The following is a 19,977-nucleotide window of genomic DNA, read 5'->3' as shown; positions in this document are numbered from 1 at the left end:
TTATTTACTATCACTAGGATAAGATTAGCATCATATTTTTTTAGATGATTTACTTTTTATTTATTTTTCGTTTTCCTTTATTTTTTTTTATTAACTCAATATCGATAAGATTAGCTTTGATAATTTTTTTGGGTGATTTACTTTTTATTTATATTTCTTCTTTGTTTATATATATATATATATATATATATATATATATATATATATATATATATATATATATATATATATATATATACATTGAGAGTTGGAAGTAAAAGTCTCGTTCAAAAAAAATTTTCTTTACATTAAAGAAATAGGGTGGGATTCTTTTTGATAAATTAAAAAAAGTAAAACAATGAGCTTGGCATTGCAAAACCGCTGTCTTTTTTTAATGGTTAAACGAGCTTAACCAATGAATAACCAATTACAAGGTTGCGTTATTTGACTATGACTTGAACCTATACAAACTCAGCTAAAATTAATGTTAGTCTTACACAAGCCTTTGGTCAACACAAATGGCCATGTTCTATTTGATAAGCCTAAGACTTTTCCAAGGTGTTATAACTCCATAAATTGACCATCTTACTTGTGCTAGACACACACAATTATAAGTTTAGCTTCTCGCTTTGCAAAATGAAATATTTACATCGAATCTCAGCCTCACACAAAATTGTGACTCTCCTCCAAACATCACACTGTTCCAAAGCTCAACCTTCTTACTAGTTGACATGTGTGTTTGAATATCACATCATCATATTTAACATGTGTATACTTAAATATTATATTATCATCAATTTGGATACCTTATTATTTGACATGTCTACTGAATAAATGATGTGATACGATGCTAATTATAATGCTTGATGGTTCATCCATTCTTGTCAAAGTAACACTCATTTACTTTTGTTAATGATCAGAAACCACTACTACAGAGGGCTTAAGGACACTCCTACTTTAATGAAAAGAGAGAATACTTGGCTCTAAGCTCTTCGAATTTGAATATAATCTCGACAATTTTGGAACCAGTAGTGCAATTGATTGTACCGATGGATCCCACTAGTGGGTCCCCTTTTTGTCACTTCCATTTCCAATACTAAGGCTGGTGACTCGGCAGGGAAGTCGAGGCTTTGCGATTAGAGTTCTCTTTCTCGCTATAAGAACTACGTGGACTACGTCCGGTCTTCTCTACTTCGGCTCTACTCTTGGCTTCTCTCTCCGCGCAATGCCGCCACTAAGCAACCGCGCCGCCCTCACCCGCTTCGTCCCCTCGTCCATCCTCCTCCTCCTCGTCCTCCTCCTCGCCAGCTACCTCGACTTCTCCTCCCCCTTCCGCTCCTCCTCCTCCTCCTCCGCTGCCGCCTCTTTCGCCGCCGCCGCCGCCAGACCTATCCCCGACACCCCGGAGGCGCCAACCGCCAACCTCTCCTCCGCCGCCGCCAACGACAAACCCCCTGAGCCCTTCACCGACCTCGCCGCTGCCTTCGCGAGATGGGACGAGGAGGTCGGCTGCGACCGGTTCCGGGAGAAGCACCGCAACTCGACGGCCGACGCTTCGGCGATCCAGGACGCCGAGGCCGGCGACTGCTCGACGCTCGGGGCCAGGCACGTCAGCGTTCTGGTGAAGAGAGGGGGTTGGATTCCGGACGAGATGGATAACCTGTACTCCTGCCGCTGCGGGCTGACCTGCCTCTGGACCAAATCCGACACCCTCGCCGACAAGCCCGACGCCGAGCTCTTCGAGGGATGGATGCGACCTCCGCAGACGGTAAGCCATCAGACGTAGACTCAAGTGAACTCGTTTCTTTCCCCTTACACATTGAAATATGTTCTTCGTGATATCTTCCTCTGTTACTCTCCGATCTAGAGAAGAAAAGGAGAACCCCTTCGCGCTTATCTCGACATCGAGGCCAGCAGGCAAAGAACAGGATTCGAAGACATATTTGTGGGGTATCATTCCAAGGATGATGTCCAGTGCACATATCCAGCGTCCATGTTTCGCAAATTCCGGAGCTACCGTGTCTCCCCTGTGAAAAGAAATGTAATCCATCTCTTCCGGCTTCCTTTGATTGCGATGCTTCAAACGTGTTCGACGGATTGAGATGATTAAGATCCTTTGTGAATCTCGTCAGGACACCCTCGTCTACTGGTCTTCCTCAAGGTGCTTCCAGTTTCGGAACGAACTCGCCGCCAAATTCTTCGCCAACATCTCCCACCACTCCTTCGGAGGGTGCTTGAACAGCGTAGGGGGAACTGATGCTGCGCTCGCCTTCTACCCCGAGTGCAAGACGGAGATGATGGCGGAGCCACACTGGTGGGATCATCTGCACTGTGCCATGTCGCACTACAAGTTCGTCCTGGCCATTGAGAACACCAAGACGGAAAGCTACATCACCGAGAAGCTCTACTACGCACTCGACGCCGGCGCGGTGCCCATCTACTTTGGGGCGCCGGACGTGGACAGCTTCGTCCCGCCGCATTCCATCATCGATGGATCCAAGTTTGCGTCAATGGAGGAGCTGGCTTCGTACGTGAAGGCCGTGGGAGATGACCCCGTTGCCTACGCGGAGTACCATGCTTGGAGGAGGTGCGGCGTGATGGGGTACTACGGGAAGAACCGCGCCACCAACCTGGATGCGCTGCCGTGCCGGCTGTGCGAGCATGTGAGCAGGAAAGGTGGAAGAGAGGCTGCATGATGGCAGAGTGAGTTCTTCGGAGCCATGTCCTGCTCAGAGTTTGGAAGAAAGGTGTCGATCATGTTGGATTTCTGGCTGTTTACCGTTTTGCTCAATTGTGATGGGACGATCTTCTGTGATCGAATTCTGAAGCTATTTGTTGATTGGAATAAAAATAATAATCGTAAGATGATGTTCATCATACGAAACTTCAAATCTCTGACTCGCTTACCAAATCTATGGGCTCTTCTTTCCAGTAACATTAAATGGTAGATGAGAGAAACTGTACCAATCCCTAGATTTTGCACGTGATGAGGAGTTTGGAAAAACCATTAAATTAAGATAAATAAATACTTATATTGTTTCGAGTAAGTTTGGCACGTGCTGAGATTTACGTACGTATAATTAATATCGAGCCGTATATAATGCTACTGAATCCACCATTTCACGTTTCCCGTGTTACGCTGCCTTGAAACCTACCTGCTATTTGACTTGAGGATATATAGATTGTTTTCCTGCGGGACCCAACGTTCTACCAATCATACAGAGGGTAGGTATGCAAAGAGTAGTGGCTTAAAAATCAGATGAGTTGTCCGTAGACTAATAATACTGGGGAATATGATGGGTCAAACTCTTCGCGGTGTCTGCTCACCCCATTCCATGTCGCCGCTACGCCACCGCGCGCTCGCCCGCTTCCTCCCCTCCTCCTCCCTCCTCCTCCTCCTCTTCCTCTTCGTCACCAGCTATCTTGACTTCTCATCCCTCTCCTCCACCTCCTCCTCCTCCGCAATGGCCGTAGCCAGGCCAGTCCGCGATCCCGCCCTCCAGAGGCGGGCCGAGCCCCGCACCGACCTCGCGGCCGCCTTCGCGAGATGGGACGAGGAGGTTGGCTGCGATCGGTTCCGCGACAAGCACCGCAACTGGACAGCCGAATCATCGGCGATCCAGGACACCGAGGCAGGCGACTGCTCCACGCTCGGCGCCTCCCACATCAGCGTTCTGGTGAAGGGGTGGACTTGGATTCCCGACGAGACGGACAACCTGTACTCCTGCCGCTGTGGCATGACTTGTCTCTGGACCAAATCCGCCGCCCTCGCCGACAAGCCCGACGCCGTGTTCTTCGAGTGGAAAACGCCTCCAAAGACGGTAAGAAGAGACATGTATACATAGCAGAATGGAATCAGACTAGCTCTCACCTCTGTCGTCTACCCTGTTCTTGAAACAGAGGCGAAAGGGTGAACCACTTCGTGTTTACATGGATCTCGAAGCCAGCAGGCAACCAACAGGATCGGAAGACATATTTGTTGGATTCCATGCCAAGGATAATGTTCAATGCACATATGCTGGATCCATGTTCCGTAAATTCCGGAGTTACTATGTCTCCTCCAAGAAAAGAAACGTAAGTCATCGCTTCCAACTCCACTGTCAGAGCTTTGACGCATATCCCCTCACCTTCATGATGAATCTCCTCAGGATGTTCTTGTTTACTGGTCTTCGTCGAAGTGCTACCAACACCGAACTGAGCTTGCAGAAAAGTTCTTTGCTCACATCTCGCATCACTCCTTCGGAAGCTGCTTGAACAACGTAGGGGGCAGAGACGCCGCCATTTCCTTGTACCCCGAGTGCAGGATGGAGCTGACTGCCGAGCCACATTGGTGGGATCATCTGCACTGTGCCATGTCGCAGTACAAGTTCGTCCTCGCCATCGAGAACACCATGGCGGAGAGCTACGTCACCGAGAAGCTCTACTATGCTCTGGATGCTGGTTCGGTGCCGATCTACTTTGGGGCGCCGGACGTGCAAAGCTTCGTCCCTCCGCATTCCATCATAGATGGATCCAAGTTTAGGTCCACGGAAGAGCTGGCGACGTACGTGAAGGCTGTGGCAGATGACCCGGTGGCTTACTCGGAGTACCATGCTTGGAGGAGGTGTGGTGTGACGGGCTACTACGGGAGGAACCGTGCCGCCTCTCTTGATGCGCTGCCGTGCCGGTTATGTGAGTACGTGAGCAGGAAAGGTGGAAGAGGTGCTGAATGATAGGATGCCCCGATGAATCCTGTAACAGATGGTAAAGATAGATGATAGAAACAGAGATCACAAGTCAATCTTACGATTAGTATCTTTTTTCATGTCTCAATTTTAATGATTCAGCTTAAACACCAATGCAGCTGCTGCTTAGAAGCTAGGAAGGTGAGGGTGAGATTTTAGTGACATAAATATAGATAGGCTAATGATACGAGTAATGTTGTTCTTCAACTGGTGGGGAGAGTTAGCAGGCTATGAAGGTTACATACTTGAATCACAGGAGGCAAAATAGCTCAATTGAAAGTGTTTTCACATCACATTTACCATACCAACGCTAAAAACATTAAAAAATAATAATTTAATACAGGAGTTATATTATATATATTATCCAAATCAGAACTGATCCAGAAAATATATATAGGATCTAAGATTTGAGGCTTGATATTAGTTTATCCTTATGCAATAACATAATATTTGCACTTGCATATTGACAGTAAGATTTTTCGGATTGGTATTTTTATCTAGATGTGACAATTGTTGAAAATGGATTAGCTCGGATAAATGATTAATTTCAATAACAATAGTTTGTTCATTAGAAGAGAAATTTTTTTCTTTCACAAATAAAACAAAAGGAAAGTTTATTATGTCAGTCGTCTTCATTTTTCATAATCGAAAATTGTGACTCTATAAGTGTAATTTGAACACAAAACCGAAAAATAGTGATTCAGATTTTAGTGTTTTTGGCTGAATTACTTACTCATAACATTTATAATCATATTTTCATGATAGAGGAATTTGATGAATATATATATATATATATATATATATATATATATATATATATATATATATACACGTCTTTTTGATAGTATTAAGTTGATCAAATCATCAAGATCCATAATTTTTATTGTTTTTTACTATTATCTTAATGAATGATCTGTACATTACGAGATTCAAAGATGTCAACATTATGTCATATATGTTAAAATTGAGTGACAAATACAAGCATCATTGACCTTAGAGGATACATATGTAATTTTGTTTTATCCGACAAAGAGGGAATAGTCTATTAGATATGTGCTATATTAAAAATATTGAGACATGATCTCATAGTGGATGCTCCCAAGTTGCCTTTGAGTGAATCTAACAAAACCTAATCTCTCATCAAATTGGTGGCACATGCCTTGTTTGGGAGGATTTGCATTGACCAGCTTTAGCTTGCCACTAAATCCGATGCTCGTGAATGGTATAGAAAAGAAGAAGAAGAAGAAGAAGGTTGGTGATTAAGAAAAGGAAAAAAATGTCTTTGCAAGTTCATACGTAATTAATTCTAAATCCTATCTTGTACGATTCAAGTGTAGAATATGTTTCTTGACTTTGATGTGAGGTATTTACTTTCTTTCACTTTGAATATGACAAGTTACCAAAGCATATTGACACAAAAGATTAACATGTCACCCAAATATAATCACGTGACCACACCATAAGCTTCGGTAGACTTTTGAGTACATGCATTTATGTGCAACATTTGAGTAGATTATAAGTTTCGATTGCGTAGTTCGTGGCTCCCAACTCACATGTTGAGTGGCCCCGCACCCATCTCGTCTGCCGCGCCATGCTCCCTTCTCTCAATATAATTATAATTATAATTATATATATCCGTATAAGTTAATTTTATATCAATAACTTTAAGTTAATTCGTAGTTGGATTTCTAACTTATAATATATATATATATATATATATATTATCACGAACTTAAAATAAAATAACGAGGCAAAATGAAGTATAACAGCAAACAACGGCCACTCTCCCTCCACTCTTCTCTCTTGGCCCGATGCCGCCGGTAAACAACCACGCCCTCCTTCGCTTTCTCCCCTCCTCCGTTCTCGTCCTCCTTGTCCTCCTCCTCACCACCTACGTTGACTTCTCCTCCCTCTCATCTCACTTCGGCTTCTCTTCCTCCTCCTTCGCTGCCGCCGCCGCCAGGACCATCGCCGACCCCGGCCCTGCCCCCGCCCCAGCCCTCGCCGACAACGTTGGGAGGTTCGCGGAGCCGCTCCCCGACACCGCCGCTACCCCTGACCATCCGCCCGAGACCTTCACTGACCTCGCCGCCGCGTTCGCGAGATGGGACGAGGAGGTGGGCTGCGATCGGTTCCGGGAGAAGCACGGTTACAGTAACCGGACCGCGGACCCGTCGGCGATCCAGGACGCGGAGGCCGGCGACTGCTCGAGCCTCGGCGCCAGGCACGTCAGCATTCTGGTGAAGGGGTGGAGTTGGATCCCGGACGAGATGGATGATCTGTACTCGTGCCGGTGCGGGATGACCTGCCTCTGGACCAAATCCAAAGCCCTAGCCGACAAGCCCGACGCCGTGTTCTTCGAGTGGGATTCGCCTCCGAAGACGGTAAGACGTTTAAGGCGAACCACTTATGTATCCCCAATTCTCTACTACATCTTTGTTCTAATAACTCTCTTTTTGTTGCCGACAGAGGCAAAAGGGTGAACCGCTTCGAGTGTATATGGATATCGAACCCACTAGGAAACGATCAGGATATGAAGACATATTTGTTGGTTATCATGCCAAGGATGATGTGCAGTGCACATACCCTGCTTCCCTTATTCATAAATCCCGGAATTACCATGTCTCCTCTAAGAAACGAAGCGTAAGCTATCACTTCTCTTTTCCTGGAGTCACAAGTGGATATATTTGGATACTTAATGTGGTGTCTTTTGATATTATTGCTTTTTTCCAAATTGCATGAGTTATAATATGTGTGAACTTTATTGTTCATCTCCTTATAAGCTTGCTTGCTCTCTATTTACAAGAAGAAAATATTACTATTTCATATTCTCATTTTAGACATGGTTCAAATTAAAATGTTTTACCAAACTAAAATTTAGCTTTTTTTTCTACAAGGACAAGTAGTACAAATGAAATTTGATCTCAAGATCTTACCATTATCACTCAAAATCTTGTTGCCAAATAAGCTAGTCATTATTTCGAATCTGATGGTGGTGTACAAGTTCCAAATCTTATACTTAAAATATTGATTGATGGTGAGCTTCAAAATCACATCAAACAAATTTAAGCATTTTACTTCTATGTTTGAAAGAAACTTGGAAAATTCTTCTACAATTTAAAATCCTGATTACTGAATGATAGAAATGACTACAAATATGCCTGAAATTAAGAACTTAGAGTTTTGATAATATCCCATTGACCATGTCAATCAAATGCAGTAATTGTCATGACTACAGTAGTGTGTGGTTTTATATAGATTGCTTTCTGAAAAATAGCAAAATGACTATATGTTATCTTTACTCTTTTCTTACCTTCCAAATCTTCTCAGGACATCCTTGTCTACTGGTCTTCTTCGCGGTGTTTCCAGTTCCGAAACGAACTTGCCGAGAAGTTTTTTGCCCACATCACCCATCATTCTTTTGGAGGTTGCGTGAACAATGTAGGGGGTAGTGATGCAGCACTTTCCTTCTACCCCGAGTGCAAAATGGAGCTGGTCGCCAAACAACACTGGTGGGGGCACGTACACTGTGCCATGTCGCATTACAAGTTTGTCCTCGCCATTGAAAACACCAAGACGGACAGCTACATCACCGAGAAGCTCTACTATGCTCTTGATGCTGGTGCAGTGCCCATCTACTTTGGGGCACCGGATGTCGAAAGCTTCGTCCCTCCGCATTCTATCATTGATGGATCCAAGTTTGACTCCATGGAAGCGCTGGCTTCGTATGTGAAGGCTGTGGCAGATGACCCCATTGCCTATGCAGAGTACCATGCTTGGAGGAGGTGTGGTGTGATGGGTTACTACAGGAAGAACCGTGCCACCAGCCTCGATGCGCTGCCGTGCCGGCTGTGCGAGTATGTGAGCAGGAAAGGCGGAAGAGATGCTGCGTGATGGCAAAGCAGGAACTTGTAAACATCAAATGATCAAGTCAATTTAGCTGTAAGGAAGTTTGGATGTTATGGCAATCTTTACATGAATTCTATTCTTGAAATGTCAGCGTAATAATTGCAGTAGGAATTGAACCTGGTTATTCTTGAACTCAGAACTATTCCCTTCAATGATAAAACGATGAGATTGTCAAAACTATTCTGGATTTTAGATCTGTCTCAGACTACCATTTACCAAAACATCCTACACTGAATTTTCCAACAAATTCCCCAAAAATAACTAAATTAAACAAACACCAGATCAACACAAGCTACAGGTCTAAGCATCTAAACCTAAGAATATAAAGAAGTCCACCATGAAAGCATAACATCTTTTGCAACGACTACTACCACCACCAACACCGCTGAACTAAGATTTCAACTAGTCTAACTATATATGTAATAAGATTTAAAAAAATCACAATAATAATTAATCTATAAGCAATTGCATTGAAAACATCATAGCGTTACCATTCATAAAAGTACAGATCATTTTGCACATACCAAGCAGAACATAATGCACCAACAGGCTATCAACACTATGCAATGGCATGTGTAAGACCCATGTCCAAAAATATATGGGAATGTGGCACGGGACTCATGCAGATGGGTGATTGGAATACTTGATACCTCCATGCCAACAACAAACCATAATGTCTGAACTATTTGGGGTGGAGCAAAACCGCTAGTCAAATTAAGAGTAATCTTTTTTTTTTTGGTTTTCAACAAAGTTTTCTAGGTTCTCTCCTCGTACTACTAATTGTAATTTATTCAACTCATCTAACTGGTGCATCTAAAGATCTTCTTTGGACATGTCCTGATGCAGTGCAGGTTGTTCTCATGATAAATAAGATTTCATGGAAGGATTGAACAAGATTTTAGGGCATCTAGTTAGGATAATATTACTACTAGTTGGAACTGTCTCCTCAATTTTGCATTAATTTATATCAGATTAGATGCTACCATAGCAAGCATGTAATTAGGCCTCTTGACAAAAAAATAAAAGTTCTTGCTGCATGGTTCACTATGAAAGTCATGGTTGATCATCTCCTACCAGTGTTCTATCCAATTCACGGAGGAGACAATGCCTCCTAACATGTATCAACAAACAAGAGACTAATTAAACTAATACAGTGTTCAAGTTAAAGTGTAATTTTGTCTAAATTCAAAGTTCTGGTGAAATACTTGTTCATTAAGGAGAGAAGGGGATGATAGACACCAAAGAGATCATGCAAGACAAATCTGGAATTCTCCCTAAGGTTTATTTGAGACCACTTAGCAGTCTAGCAACGCCGATAACCATCCAAATACCTATCAAGGATTCAGCTAAATTTACGAAAACATTTGGTGAAGGATCAGCTATATAAATGAATCGGTGATTGCCTAACAACATCGCAGAATAGCCATATAAATGAATCGAAAAGACATTAAAATTCTGAAACAAGCAATCCTATATTGACGAATGCAGATTACCTTCATGTCAGATACGGGTACAAGAAGGGTCGAAGTCATCAGACGCCACTCCACCGATCGGCGGCGTAAGGCCGCCTGGGGAGGCTGGGGGGAGAGGATAGGGTCGGGAGGTGGCGGCTGTTTGGGTGTCGCCGCGGCTGCCGTCGTCATCGGGTACTCCGCCAGCCATCTCAGGGAATAAGGAACGAGACGGAGAGCGATTAACCGATTTGGCGAAGCCTGTAACTTTTAAGGTTCGAAGAAAACTGGCGTTATATTTAACCATAACGCCACTGTAAACCGTTACGGAGATCATATTATTTAATATAATCCGAAAGCTGTTACAACAGCTGTTATATTTACTAGAACACAATCTAACATCATGGAGTTTGCACGACCTGTTGACGATTGATCGAACGATACATAAGACCTGATATGAACATCTCACATCACTTGCTTGTACACTTCAACAAATTGATTTGGAGCCTCGAGTTGAGATGAATCCAACAAAAGTAAACTTCATTATATTTCAATCGAGTGGATCACAGTTCATCGCGACATTGAGATCAGGTTAATGTTCTAATACACTCGAAGCTACCAAAGTTGGGACGGCGGACACAGGAACGATGACTTTCCAACAAAGAATGGTGTGAGAGAAGGTTGACATTTACGCAGTCCATGAAGCCGGCCTCTTCATGGGAGGCGCCTTCACCTTGTCCTCCTCCAGAGATATCATCCCAAGATGAGAAGGGTCCTCGAGCAGCATTTTAGCCACCAAATAAGCGGCGATTGACCACGTCTGAAACTTCCTGGCTTGCTTTCCGACGTACCTCCCAAGCTTCCCATCATAGTACTCCGGCCATCCATCCTTCGACAGCCTGTTCTCGGCAAGCTCGATCGCTCTTCTAGCAATCTGCGGCCTGCCTGTCTTGACGCAGGCTGCAGTGAGCAGCCATAGAAGCACTACAGTCAACAGCATCGCATGAAGAAGAGAATACAAACTCAGAGTTAGCTGCGGGTTTGATGATACAGCGTAAAAGAACCGAGAGAGAAAGAGAGAACTGCCACTAATTACCTGGCCAAGAACCTCCGTTGTGGTAGCTCCATCTGGTGTTTTTGGGATCACAACCTGTCACGATCCTCCATTCATGGCCTTCTAAAGCAGGATAAGATATCTTCAATGGCATTTCACCCACCAGTTCCTCCCACCTCTCTTCGATTAGGTCCATTATTGCGTCTGACTGCTCTGGTGTAGCAAGCGAAGACAGTATGGCAATGCAATTACCAAGAGCAAACCATCGGAAGTCCATTCTTGCAGGGCTCACATTGCCGACGAAGTAGCCACCACGGCAAGGCATGAAGTCAAATATCCAGTCCGGGATCGAATCAGGAATGACATTGAACTTGTTTACTGCTGTGTGGGAGTATTCTTCGGTCTTGTAGCGATATATATCGTTCAACTGTTGGAAGTCAAGCCAAAAGTAACGTCGCATGTGGTAACCTAAGGCATGCAAGCGCTTCATTATTCTCTCCATGAACTCCTTGCCTTTTGCATCAGATTTAAGCATCGCTAGAGCACATCTCAGTGCCATGAAGAACAGAGCTTGGATTTCGATGGGGTAGCCATAAACACCCTGTAAATTTTGTTTGCACCACACACACAATCATTATACGAGGAAGAGAACTGCAAACTAAGAACAACATGTCGACAAACTTACCATTCTACGATCAATCATTGAGCATCCATCGGCACAAAGCAAGGTGGGAAATGTGTCGAACCCCTCGGAAAGGCATAACGATAAGATAAGCCTCATCCCATTTTGGCATTCAGGGGTTTCTGACAAGGATAGATCACCAGTAGATTTTGTGTAGGCACGGAGAAGAATGATCCACCAAAAACCAGAGTCCACGGGTGCAACCCTCCCTATCGCACTCTCACCAAAATCCGCCATTAGAGTTTCAGTTTTCCTGGTTGGATTATTGTTCACCTTGAAGCTCGCTGGCATCACCCCTTCCCCAAGCTTGAATTGATCTATCTTCTTTTCCAAACTTTGAAGGTGAATTGTCTTCAAGAGAAAGTTCTTAACGATCTCATGCTCACCGGTCATTAGAAAAGCCAGAGCACTTGGCACAAAGTCACGGACAAACACCTGATCCAAGGGCCGAAACGACATATCTAAAGGCTCAACTATTACAGAGGTATTGGGTCGAACAGGTGTGTCTTCATTGGGTGTACCTGGTCGTAGTTAAGGACTTCCCCCGAGGCGTGATCGACGGCGGCTACTGTCCCCACCGGCTGCCCCCGGAAGAAGACGACGGACTTCCTAAGGGCATCCCATGCCTCATCGACCATCGGAGGCAGCTCGAACGGGCTCCAACCCGGCGAGGTCGGCGTGGGCACCGCGCCAAAGGAGTGCATGCTGCCGTAGCTGTCGACCTGCCTGAGATTACCGGTGATGGAGAGATCGCTGAGCGACCGTTCCTCGAACGACAGCCTCCGCTCGATCTTAAACCTCGGCCGATCGAGCTGCCTCGACGAGCGGTCGAAGTCGTCGGCCTCCGCAACGGAGGAGTGCGGCTCCACCTTCCAGACAATCGCCTCGTGCGCCCCGTCCACTGCTTCAGCCATTCTCGAGGCAAATCCTTATCAACTGAATCAGCAATCAACATTCAGACTCAAAAGGAGCTACATTTAATGGAACGGAAGCGAAATAATCGATCTAAAACCAACAAAATAACCAAGATTAAGCACCATAATAGTATAAAATGAAGGGAATGAGGTCAGAAACCAAACAAGCTAAAATAAATGTGGGAAAAAGAGAAAATATTACATGAGTTCGAGGATGAGAGGGAGCACGAACGCTGGAGAACGAAGAGAGAATGAGATTAGAGCGGGCGGACGGTGTCACTTATATGGTCGATGGCCGGAGGGAGACCGAAATGGCAAGTCTGTGTACGTTGCGCTCCCTCTTCTTCGTACTCGAGGAGGCCACCGGCTGCAGCCGGTGACTCCACGTAGTCCGCTGTTGGATTATCCGGTGCCACCGGCTTTGTACTTCTCGGAGAACTAAAAACCAAAACCATCTGCGGGCTCCACGCGAGACCCATGCCTTCCGTCCAACTACCAGCAAGGTACGCGATGGGTTGTGATTCGGTTGGAAGTGAAGACAATCGTTGACCGGGACCCACATCTCATGAAAAGGTCACACGCTGACATGGAAGAAGTGAGTCAATTGCACCCAGCGCTGTTAATCTCGCGTCAGGTTAATCGAACGGCCACGGTTCAATTCGGGTGTGGTAGCACGAACGCCGAGGCGTCGGGAGGCGGAAGTCACGCGACGAGAGGAACACGTGGTGAATACGGTGAAGGGTGAAACCCTTATCCGAGAGTGGTGCTTCGAATTTGGCAGATTATTACGGTGTGTTATAAGATTGCAATGCTCGAATTCAATGAATCTTATGTTACATATGAGATAGGCTTCCAATGGGCGATGAATTATAGTAGCTCGATCCTACTCTGTGAATGGGATGTGTATCTCAAGTGATATCAGACGTCAAAAATATGGTAGTCAGTAAAACTCTGATGATATCAGAGAGAGAGAGAGAGAGACAAGCTTTGATGAGTCATAGTGTCTATCTATTCCGTATTATCGATTAGTGTGGAATACTTTTGAGTAAATATGATAATGGATATAAGATCTTATCCATCCTCACATGTTATTATTGTGCTAATAATAGTAACATCGAACAGTTCAGCTCATGTTTTCACAACTAAATAATGATAGAATAATGTCGTAAATTAATTATCTATTTTAATCGAAAATTTATCTAAGCTTATCATAGAAGGATCTAATACAAGAACACTACACATTATTAAATGAGTTTTTGCTTAATCATTTATTGAATACCCTTGATTTCGTTACATTAAGACTTGTTAATCGTTATTGTGTTGTATAATTGAAATATGAAGTACCAAAACTTTTGTTTTTGTTCTAACAACTTAAACACTTTGAATTTGATTTATGGTCACCTAATTAATCCTTAAGATTGCTGCTTGCATCTCATCTCAGTTGCTTACTGTGTGATAAGTAAATATTTTAAATAAATAAGATTATAATACTCCAAAATTTTTAATCTTATTTTGCTTCTGAGTTTTAATGAATTATAATTCTCCTCCTTCAAGTTGATAAGGGAGATATGACACATCGTTAATTATCATCTCCATCTCCATCTCCATTGATCGACATGTTATTTTAATTTATAAGAAATAAAAATATTATGTAAAAATTTAATATCAAAACTAAAATTAAATATTGTAAATAAAGATGAAAGATAATATACCTTTGAACACGATAATAAATAGAGTACCATAGATATTATGAAGCGACGCACCATGATAATATGCATGTGTTATTAATTTGCATAAGAAATAACTAGACTCTCTTCCTCTCATCTTATTTTAGGACCATTATAATTAATGAAGTAGAAATCATGTGTAATGATATGATACTTCAAAAAGTTTCTCCATTAAAATCATCTTCTAATATATAATAACATACATAGATTTTCTTTCTATTGGTCCATAACATTAATTAGAATCTTAATATATTTTAATCAATTAATTAGGTTTATAAAATATAATATTTTTTTACTTGACCCATTAATTGATAAGGTACAAAATAATTTATAATCAAAATAATAAAATAAAATTTATTTAAAAATAATTTTATTCAATTGGATTCTAAAAATTGGAAAAGCTTTTATACACACAAATTTAAAAATAGGTCAATTGGTATAATAAATATAATAATACCTTATTAAGTTTGACTAGTAATGCAAAGTTATAGTAGTTGTGTATTATTAATGTTATACTTTCTTATAGTATAATATTGTTAGTTCTTTTTAATGAAGTTCACCCATATAATTTATCTTATCAAGATAAATTATTTTATCATATTCGGTCATAATATATATATATATATATATATATATATATATGTGAATAAGATAACATAAATAAATAATTTTAAATATATAAATAAAAAATTTAATTATGATGTCCACTCAAGTATACATCATTGCATCTTTCATGTTCATTTACAAACTCAATCATAAGAACATATTCTCTCAAATACTTTAGATTTAGATTGTAAAGCGTTATTAAATGTATCAATAATCAATACGGTAGAATTCAAGTTCTTAACTAACATTAGTTGTTCTGGACTTTTTCTTTAGCGATAAAGTAATTTAAGTCAATATAGTTAAAACCACTATAATACTTACTATTCTTTGACAATCGAGCACTATACTAAATCTTAAGATGAAATTTTATAATAATAATGCTTGATTAATGGTTTCAAAGTATACCATGAAATCAACTTCTACTATTAATAATACAACTCATCTTATTTTATTCTTATAAATTGTCACTCTAGTTAATATAAACATAAATCATAAAATAAACTTCCTACTATCAAAGTAATTTACAAAATAAATATATAAAAAATATTATTATTTTAAGATATTCTGATTTTTTATATGTGAGCATATAGTCTTGCTCATGGATATCTTATTTTTATTCTTTTATAGTTTTTTAATATTTTATCACTGGTTAATTCTAGTATATACCCAATATTATAATTATAAAATTAATATATGATTTAGTATAGGTCAGAGCATACAATAGACTTTCAATTGCGTAGTATAAGAAATAATTTTTCATTTATTCTTTTAGTTGACTCTTTTCTAAGTCAATTTTAAAGAATATTGATTTTGATTGAATCTTAAAAAATATCTCATAATAATTAATCTTTTTTATATAAAAAATGTTATCATAATTTTGACTGTATATCGTTCAACATTATCCTTACCTTTAGTTTTAAAAACTCTTTTATAATTATTAGGTAAGTCAATGAGTTTTCATATATCATTTTGGTCCATTGATTTCAACTCTTTTTTTATTTCATCATATTATGTTTTCAAAATCATCACTTTTCAAAACTTATGAAAAAAATAAAGAATTATTTTTTATTGTTGTATCATAATCTAATTTTTATCGATATACCACATAATAAAAAAAATGACACATCTCTTTTCCTTTTAAAATTTTCTCAAATTTATAAATTATAGTTGTTATATAAGTAATCAGCAATAATATTAACATTATGTAAGAATTTATTAGTGTTATTTTGTTATTCGTTTTTATCAAGTTGTTTAGTGATTTGAAGAATAACTTCTTAAATATAAAATGATAAAAGAATATCAACATATATCTCCTCGATATTAAAATTAAATTTAAGATCATTTCTACTAAATTATTATTTTTTAAGAATATTATATTACTATATTCAATTATCCTCGTACTATGATTAAGATAATAAAATGTATATCTTTTTTTGATTTTTTTGATAAATAATAAAATATTTAAAAATAATAATTGAATCTAATTTCTTTTCATGTGAATTGAAAACTCTTATTTTTGTAAGACAAATCTCAAATATGTAAATATCTTAGTTGGGTTTTCTACTAGTCCATAACTCAAAAGGAATTGATGGAACTAACAAACTAGGAATCATATTCAAGATATACTTCATCTTAATTCAAGTATAAAAAATAACTATCATGCTTCTTATTATATTTATAATAGTACAATTTTATCTTTTAATAATTTTTTCTATTGTGCCAAACTTGATAAAGCATATTGAATACCCTACATTCCTAAATATATAGCAAAAGAACCAAAATTATGATCTAGCTCATCGTATCTATTATAAAATTTATCACCCATATCGAATTTAATAATCTTAATATTTATATTTAGATTTATGTAATGTCGAGCTTGAGACATTACATGAATCTCATATATATATATATATATATATATATATATATATATATATATATATATATATATATATATATATATATATATATATATATATATATATATATATATATATATTCTATTTTTAATGGATCAACTATAAAAGTCGTAAGATATCTCTCAATAAAATAGGAAATATAGAGTAGGCCGTATGTAAGTATAAGGAATTTATGAAACTATATGTTATGCCAATATTTAATTACAGAATTGTTTCAAGCTTAAGATTCATATTAATTATGTATAAACAATCATTTAGAATTTCATAATCAATTTTAACTTAATTATAAATATATTGAGCTTACCACCACCAAAAGAAAATAATATCTTAATAATTTCATAACCAACTTTAAATGAATTATAAATATATTGAATTTATTATCACCAAAGAAAAATAATATTCTAATAATTATAGATAAAAAATTAAAATTCTAGAATTATAGGAATATAATATATATCATCAAATAAGCTATCTCTAAGCATAAGCAATAAATACCAAATACTATCATTTTCACGTTAAGATGATTCTCTATAACGATAAATCTTTTTTTATTTATTTTCATGTTAAAAATAATTATTATAAAATTATTTATAATATAAGTTGAAGCACCAAAGACATTCGTCCAAATAATAAATGAAACTTCTGTAACATTTGATTCAAAACACAATGTTTATATTTTTTCTTTCGTATCAAAGCTTATAGTTCTTCTTCACGTAACTTTTTTTTATCATAATATTTTATTATGAAAACTTTTAGTCTATAAAGTTTGTATAGCATTTCCGTGCGTCGATGTTCGCCGCTCGCATACGTTGCGCCACCTCACGACCCTTAGCTCGAGGACACAACACTCAACCACGACCAACTCCTACGATAGGCCACCCTCACCAAGGGAGTTGCACCCCCGCAGCCACCCCGTAACACCGTTGTCCAACCATCTGACGATCGCCATGCATGGCCGAAGAACCCAGTGTCGGCCACTCCATTGTGTGCACCGAAGGCCGCCGCAGCACCTCGATAGCAGTTGCACAGAGTGACATCGTCGCCTCACGCAGTCGTCGCTACCTTTGGCAAGGTCGATGACCACAATAGGCCACCACCACTACTGGACTGCTGCACACGACAGTCATCGCTGCACGCAACAACACTGCCGCCGGTGTAGCCACTGTCTATGGTAAGTCCACGAACCAAGGTAGACCACCACCCTTCACAGTGTTGTTACGACGGTAAGTTGCCTACGATAGCCCACCGATGAAAACGAGTAGCACACCATCCAATGTAGTGCCACCCACGTTATAAGGCCTGCAAGCAAGCGAACAAACAGATTGCAAGACTCGAGCATACTTAAATGATGCATATGAAGCCTCGAGCCTGGTGAGCGACGTGGATCACATGGTGCAATTGCTACATGGTTGGAATAAAAATAATAATTTGATGTAATTAAAATAGATCTAATCCATAAATAGATAAAAAAATATAGATCCAATACATTGATCTACTTTCTTTAACGATCTACGATAACTTAAATTTTAATGACATGATTTTGATACCAATTATAAAAAAATAAAAATATTTATGTAAATTTAATATTAGGATTGAAATGAAGTATTATAGAGAAAAATGGAAGGTGCATACTTTTGAACACAGAAATCAACAAGATACATCCACTCTCTTTTTTTTCTCTCTTTTTTTTTTATAAATACTATAATTGATGGATTAGAGATTTATCAGAAAAGAAATCTCTATAAATTAGACTCTTTTTTTTTCTCTTTCAGGATTTTTAGAAGATCGTGTCTATATAGGGGCAAGAAGAAGAGTTTCTTGTAAATGTAATTAAGATAGTTCTTCTCGTCAAGATCATCTCTTAAAGTATCGTAATATAAACAGACTTCCTTTTTATTTGTCAATAGTCTTAATTATAATCCAATTAAAATCTCAATATATATTTATTCAATTAATTATAATCATAAAATATATAAAATCCTATTCATTTGACACTAATATTATAGTACCAATGGACTCGCTCCATGAAATCAAGCTATATCTCGGATTTGGTGCATAATTTCTTAATATTTAGCACCAACTTAACCTTACAGTTATCTACTAGGAGCCCATATACTGCTAGATTTTGTGATATAAGATAAATGTCTAAAAATAATATATCACAACCCACTTTGATGAGACAACAAACAATTAATTTGGTTGAGGTTGAAGTACTAACCTAACATAGTTAAGCTTAGATTCTACCATTATAAATTAATCTAAGTTTTAGTTCACCGAGGTGTAACACATTATAAGTAATATTTAGAAATATCAGATATCAGAAATTAAACTCAAACCAACATATGTCGATAGATCAGGTTTTCAATGCTCTAAAAGTGATACAATGAATTTTCTTTCCTTTAGTTTAGTTGACAAGAAAAATCTCTCCCGACACGTTCTTGAGATCACCAACTATTTTCACAATAAAGTGAATAAAGTCACTTTATTTTGACTTTTTTGGCTTTCTATTACTCCTTATGCGAATAATTTATATTTGGATGAATTTTCAATCAAAATAAGCCTCTATTTTTTTAAAATTTCTAATTGGAAATCTTTGAAACAACACCCCGATTATATGAAAAAATAATTTTATCCCTTTTTTCATTAGATCTATTGTCGTTTCTATCATCTCGGGATAGTTCTTCTGTACCTACAACCCTCGTGCAAAGGTTGATCAATCGCCTTTTGTTGCATGTGTGGTTGCTCCCATCCACTTGCAACCCTCGTACGACGGTCGGCCACCTTGATTTTTTTGGCTTCTTATGACTCCTTATGCGAATAATTTATATTCGGATGATTTTTCAATCAAAATAAGCTTCTATTTTTTAAAATTTTCTAATTGAAAATATATATTATTTTAAATTTTGTTAAATAGGAGCGTCCACTGAAAAAAATAAAAAAAATAAGAATTTTTTTTCGGGTATTCGCCCTTTATATTTTCTAATTAATTCTTAATATACTTCAGAAAAATAA

The 19,977-nt window shown here is 38.9% G+C and overlaps 4 protein-coding genes across 4 annotated transcripts; 3 read left to right on the top strand and 1 right to left on the bottom strand.

The window, feature by feature from the left end:
- The first annotated feature begins 1,129 nt into the window (after positions 1–1,129).
- On the top strand, positions 1,130–2,851 carry LOC103989074 (alpha-(1,4)-fucosyltransferase). The gene is made up of 3 exons (XM_009407825.3): positions 1,130–1,747; positions 1,847–2,020; positions 2,112–2,851. The coding sequence occupies exons 1-3, from the start codon at positions 1,205–1,207 to the stop codon at positions 2,673–2,675; spliced, it is 1,281 nt and encodes a 426-aa protein (XP_009406100.2). The 5' UTR covers positions 1,130–1,204; the 3' UTR covers positions 2,676–2,851.
- Positions 2,852–3,287: 436 nt separating this feature from the next.
- On the top strand, positions 3,288–4,947 carry LOC135677811 (alpha-(1,4)-fucosyltransferase-like). The gene is made up of 3 exons (XM_065190219.1): positions 3,288–3,800; positions 3,880–4,053; positions 4,128–4,947. Exons 1-3 carry the CDS (start codon positions 3,315–3,317, stop codon positions 4,689–4,691), a joined length of 1,224 nt encoding a protein of 407 aa, XP_065046291.1. The 5' UTR covers positions 3,288–3,314; the 3' UTR covers positions 4,692–4,947.
- Positions 4,948–6,492: 1,545 nt separating this feature from the next.
- Positions 6,493–8,761, top strand: LOC135677810 (alpha-(1,4)-fucosyltransferase-like). The gene is made up of 3 exons (XM_065190218.1): positions 6,493–7,087; positions 7,173–7,346; positions 8,034–8,761. Exons 1-3 carry the CDS (start codon positions 6,515–6,517, stop codon positions 8,595–8,597), a joined length of 1,311 nt encoding a protein of 436 aa, XP_065046290.1. The 5' UTR covers positions 6,493–6,514; the 3' UTR covers positions 8,598–8,761.
- A 1,990-nt stretch (positions 8,762–10,751) lies between these two features.
- On the bottom strand, positions 10,752–12,713 carry LOC135677520 (probable alkaline/neutral invertase F). The gene is made up of 4 exons (XM_065189877.1): positions 12,321–12,713; positions 11,803–12,234; positions 11,160–11,718; positions 10,752–11,047 (listed from the first exon to the last, which is right to left on the bottom strand). The coding sequence occupies exons 1-4, from the start codon at positions 12,711–12,713 to the stop codon at positions 10,752–10,754; spliced, it is 1,680 nt and encodes a 559-aa protein (XP_065045949.1).
- Positions 12,714–19,977: the final 7,264 nt, after the last annotated feature.

The sequence above is a fragment of the Musa acuminata genome, chromosome BXJ1-6 (genome assembly GCF_036884655.1).
Source record: "Musa acuminata AAA Group cultivar baxijiao chromosome BXJ1-6, Cavendish_Baxijiao_AAA, whole genome shotgun sequence".
NCBI classification, from domain to species: Eukaryota; Viridiplantae; Streptophyta; class Magnoliopsida; order Zingiberales; family Musaceae; genus Musa; species Musa acuminata.
The sequence above is the reverse complement of the archived record's forward strand: the minus strand, read 5'-3'. Positions and strand labels throughout refer to the sequence as shown.

Bases quoted from the DNA above. Each gene is read 5' to 3' on its own strand.
- LOC103989074 (XM_009407825.3), top strand. From the start codon at position 1,205: ATGCCGCCACTAAGCAACCGCGCCGCCCTCACCCGCTTCGTCCCCTCG. The intron at 1,748-1,846 runs GTAAGCCATCAG...TCTCCGATCTAG, and splicing joins GGATGCGACCTCCGCAGACG to AGAAGAAAAGGAGAACCCCT. The intron at 2,021-2,111 runs GTAATCCATCTC...GAATCTCGTCAG, and splicing joins TCTCCCCTGTGAAAAGAAAT to GACACCCTCGTCTACTGGTC.
- LOC135677811 (XM_065190219.1), top strand. From the start codon at position 3,315: ATGTCGCCGCTACGCCACCGCGCGCTCGCCCGCTTCCTCCCCTCCTCC. The intron at 3,801-3,879 runs GTAAGAAGAGAC...TTCTTGAAACAG, and splicing joins GGAAAACGCCTCCAAAGACG to AGGCGAAAGGGTGAACCACT. The intron at 4,054-4,127 runs GTAAGTCATCGC...GAATCTCCTCAG, and splicing joins TCTCCTCCAAGAAAAGAAAC to GATGTTCTTGTTTACTGGTC.
- LOC135677520 (XM_065189877.1), bottom strand. From the start codon at position 12,713: ATGGCTGAAGCAGTGGACGGGGCGCACGAGGCGATTGTCTGGAAGGTG. The intron at 11,719-11,802 runs GTAAGTTTGTCG...CAAAATTTACAG, and splicing joins CAATGATTGATCGTAGAATG to GGTGTTTATGGCTACCCCAT. The intron at 11,048-11,159 runs GTAATTAGTGGC...TGTTGACTGTAG, and splicing joins CAACGGAGGTTCTTGGCCAG to TGCTTCTATGGCTGCTCACT.
- LOC135677810 (XM_065190218.1), top strand. From the start codon at position 6,515: ATGCCGCCGGTAAACAACCACGCCCTCCTTCGCTTTCTCCCCTCCTCC. The intron at 7,088-7,172 runs GTAAGACGTTTA...TGTTGCCGACAG, and splicing joins GGGATTCGCCTCCGAAGACG to AGGCAAAAGGGTGAACCGCT. The intron at 7,347-8,033 runs GTAAGCTATCAC...AAATCTTCTCAG, and splicing joins TCTCCTCTAAGAAACGAAGC to GACATCCTTGTCTACTGGTC.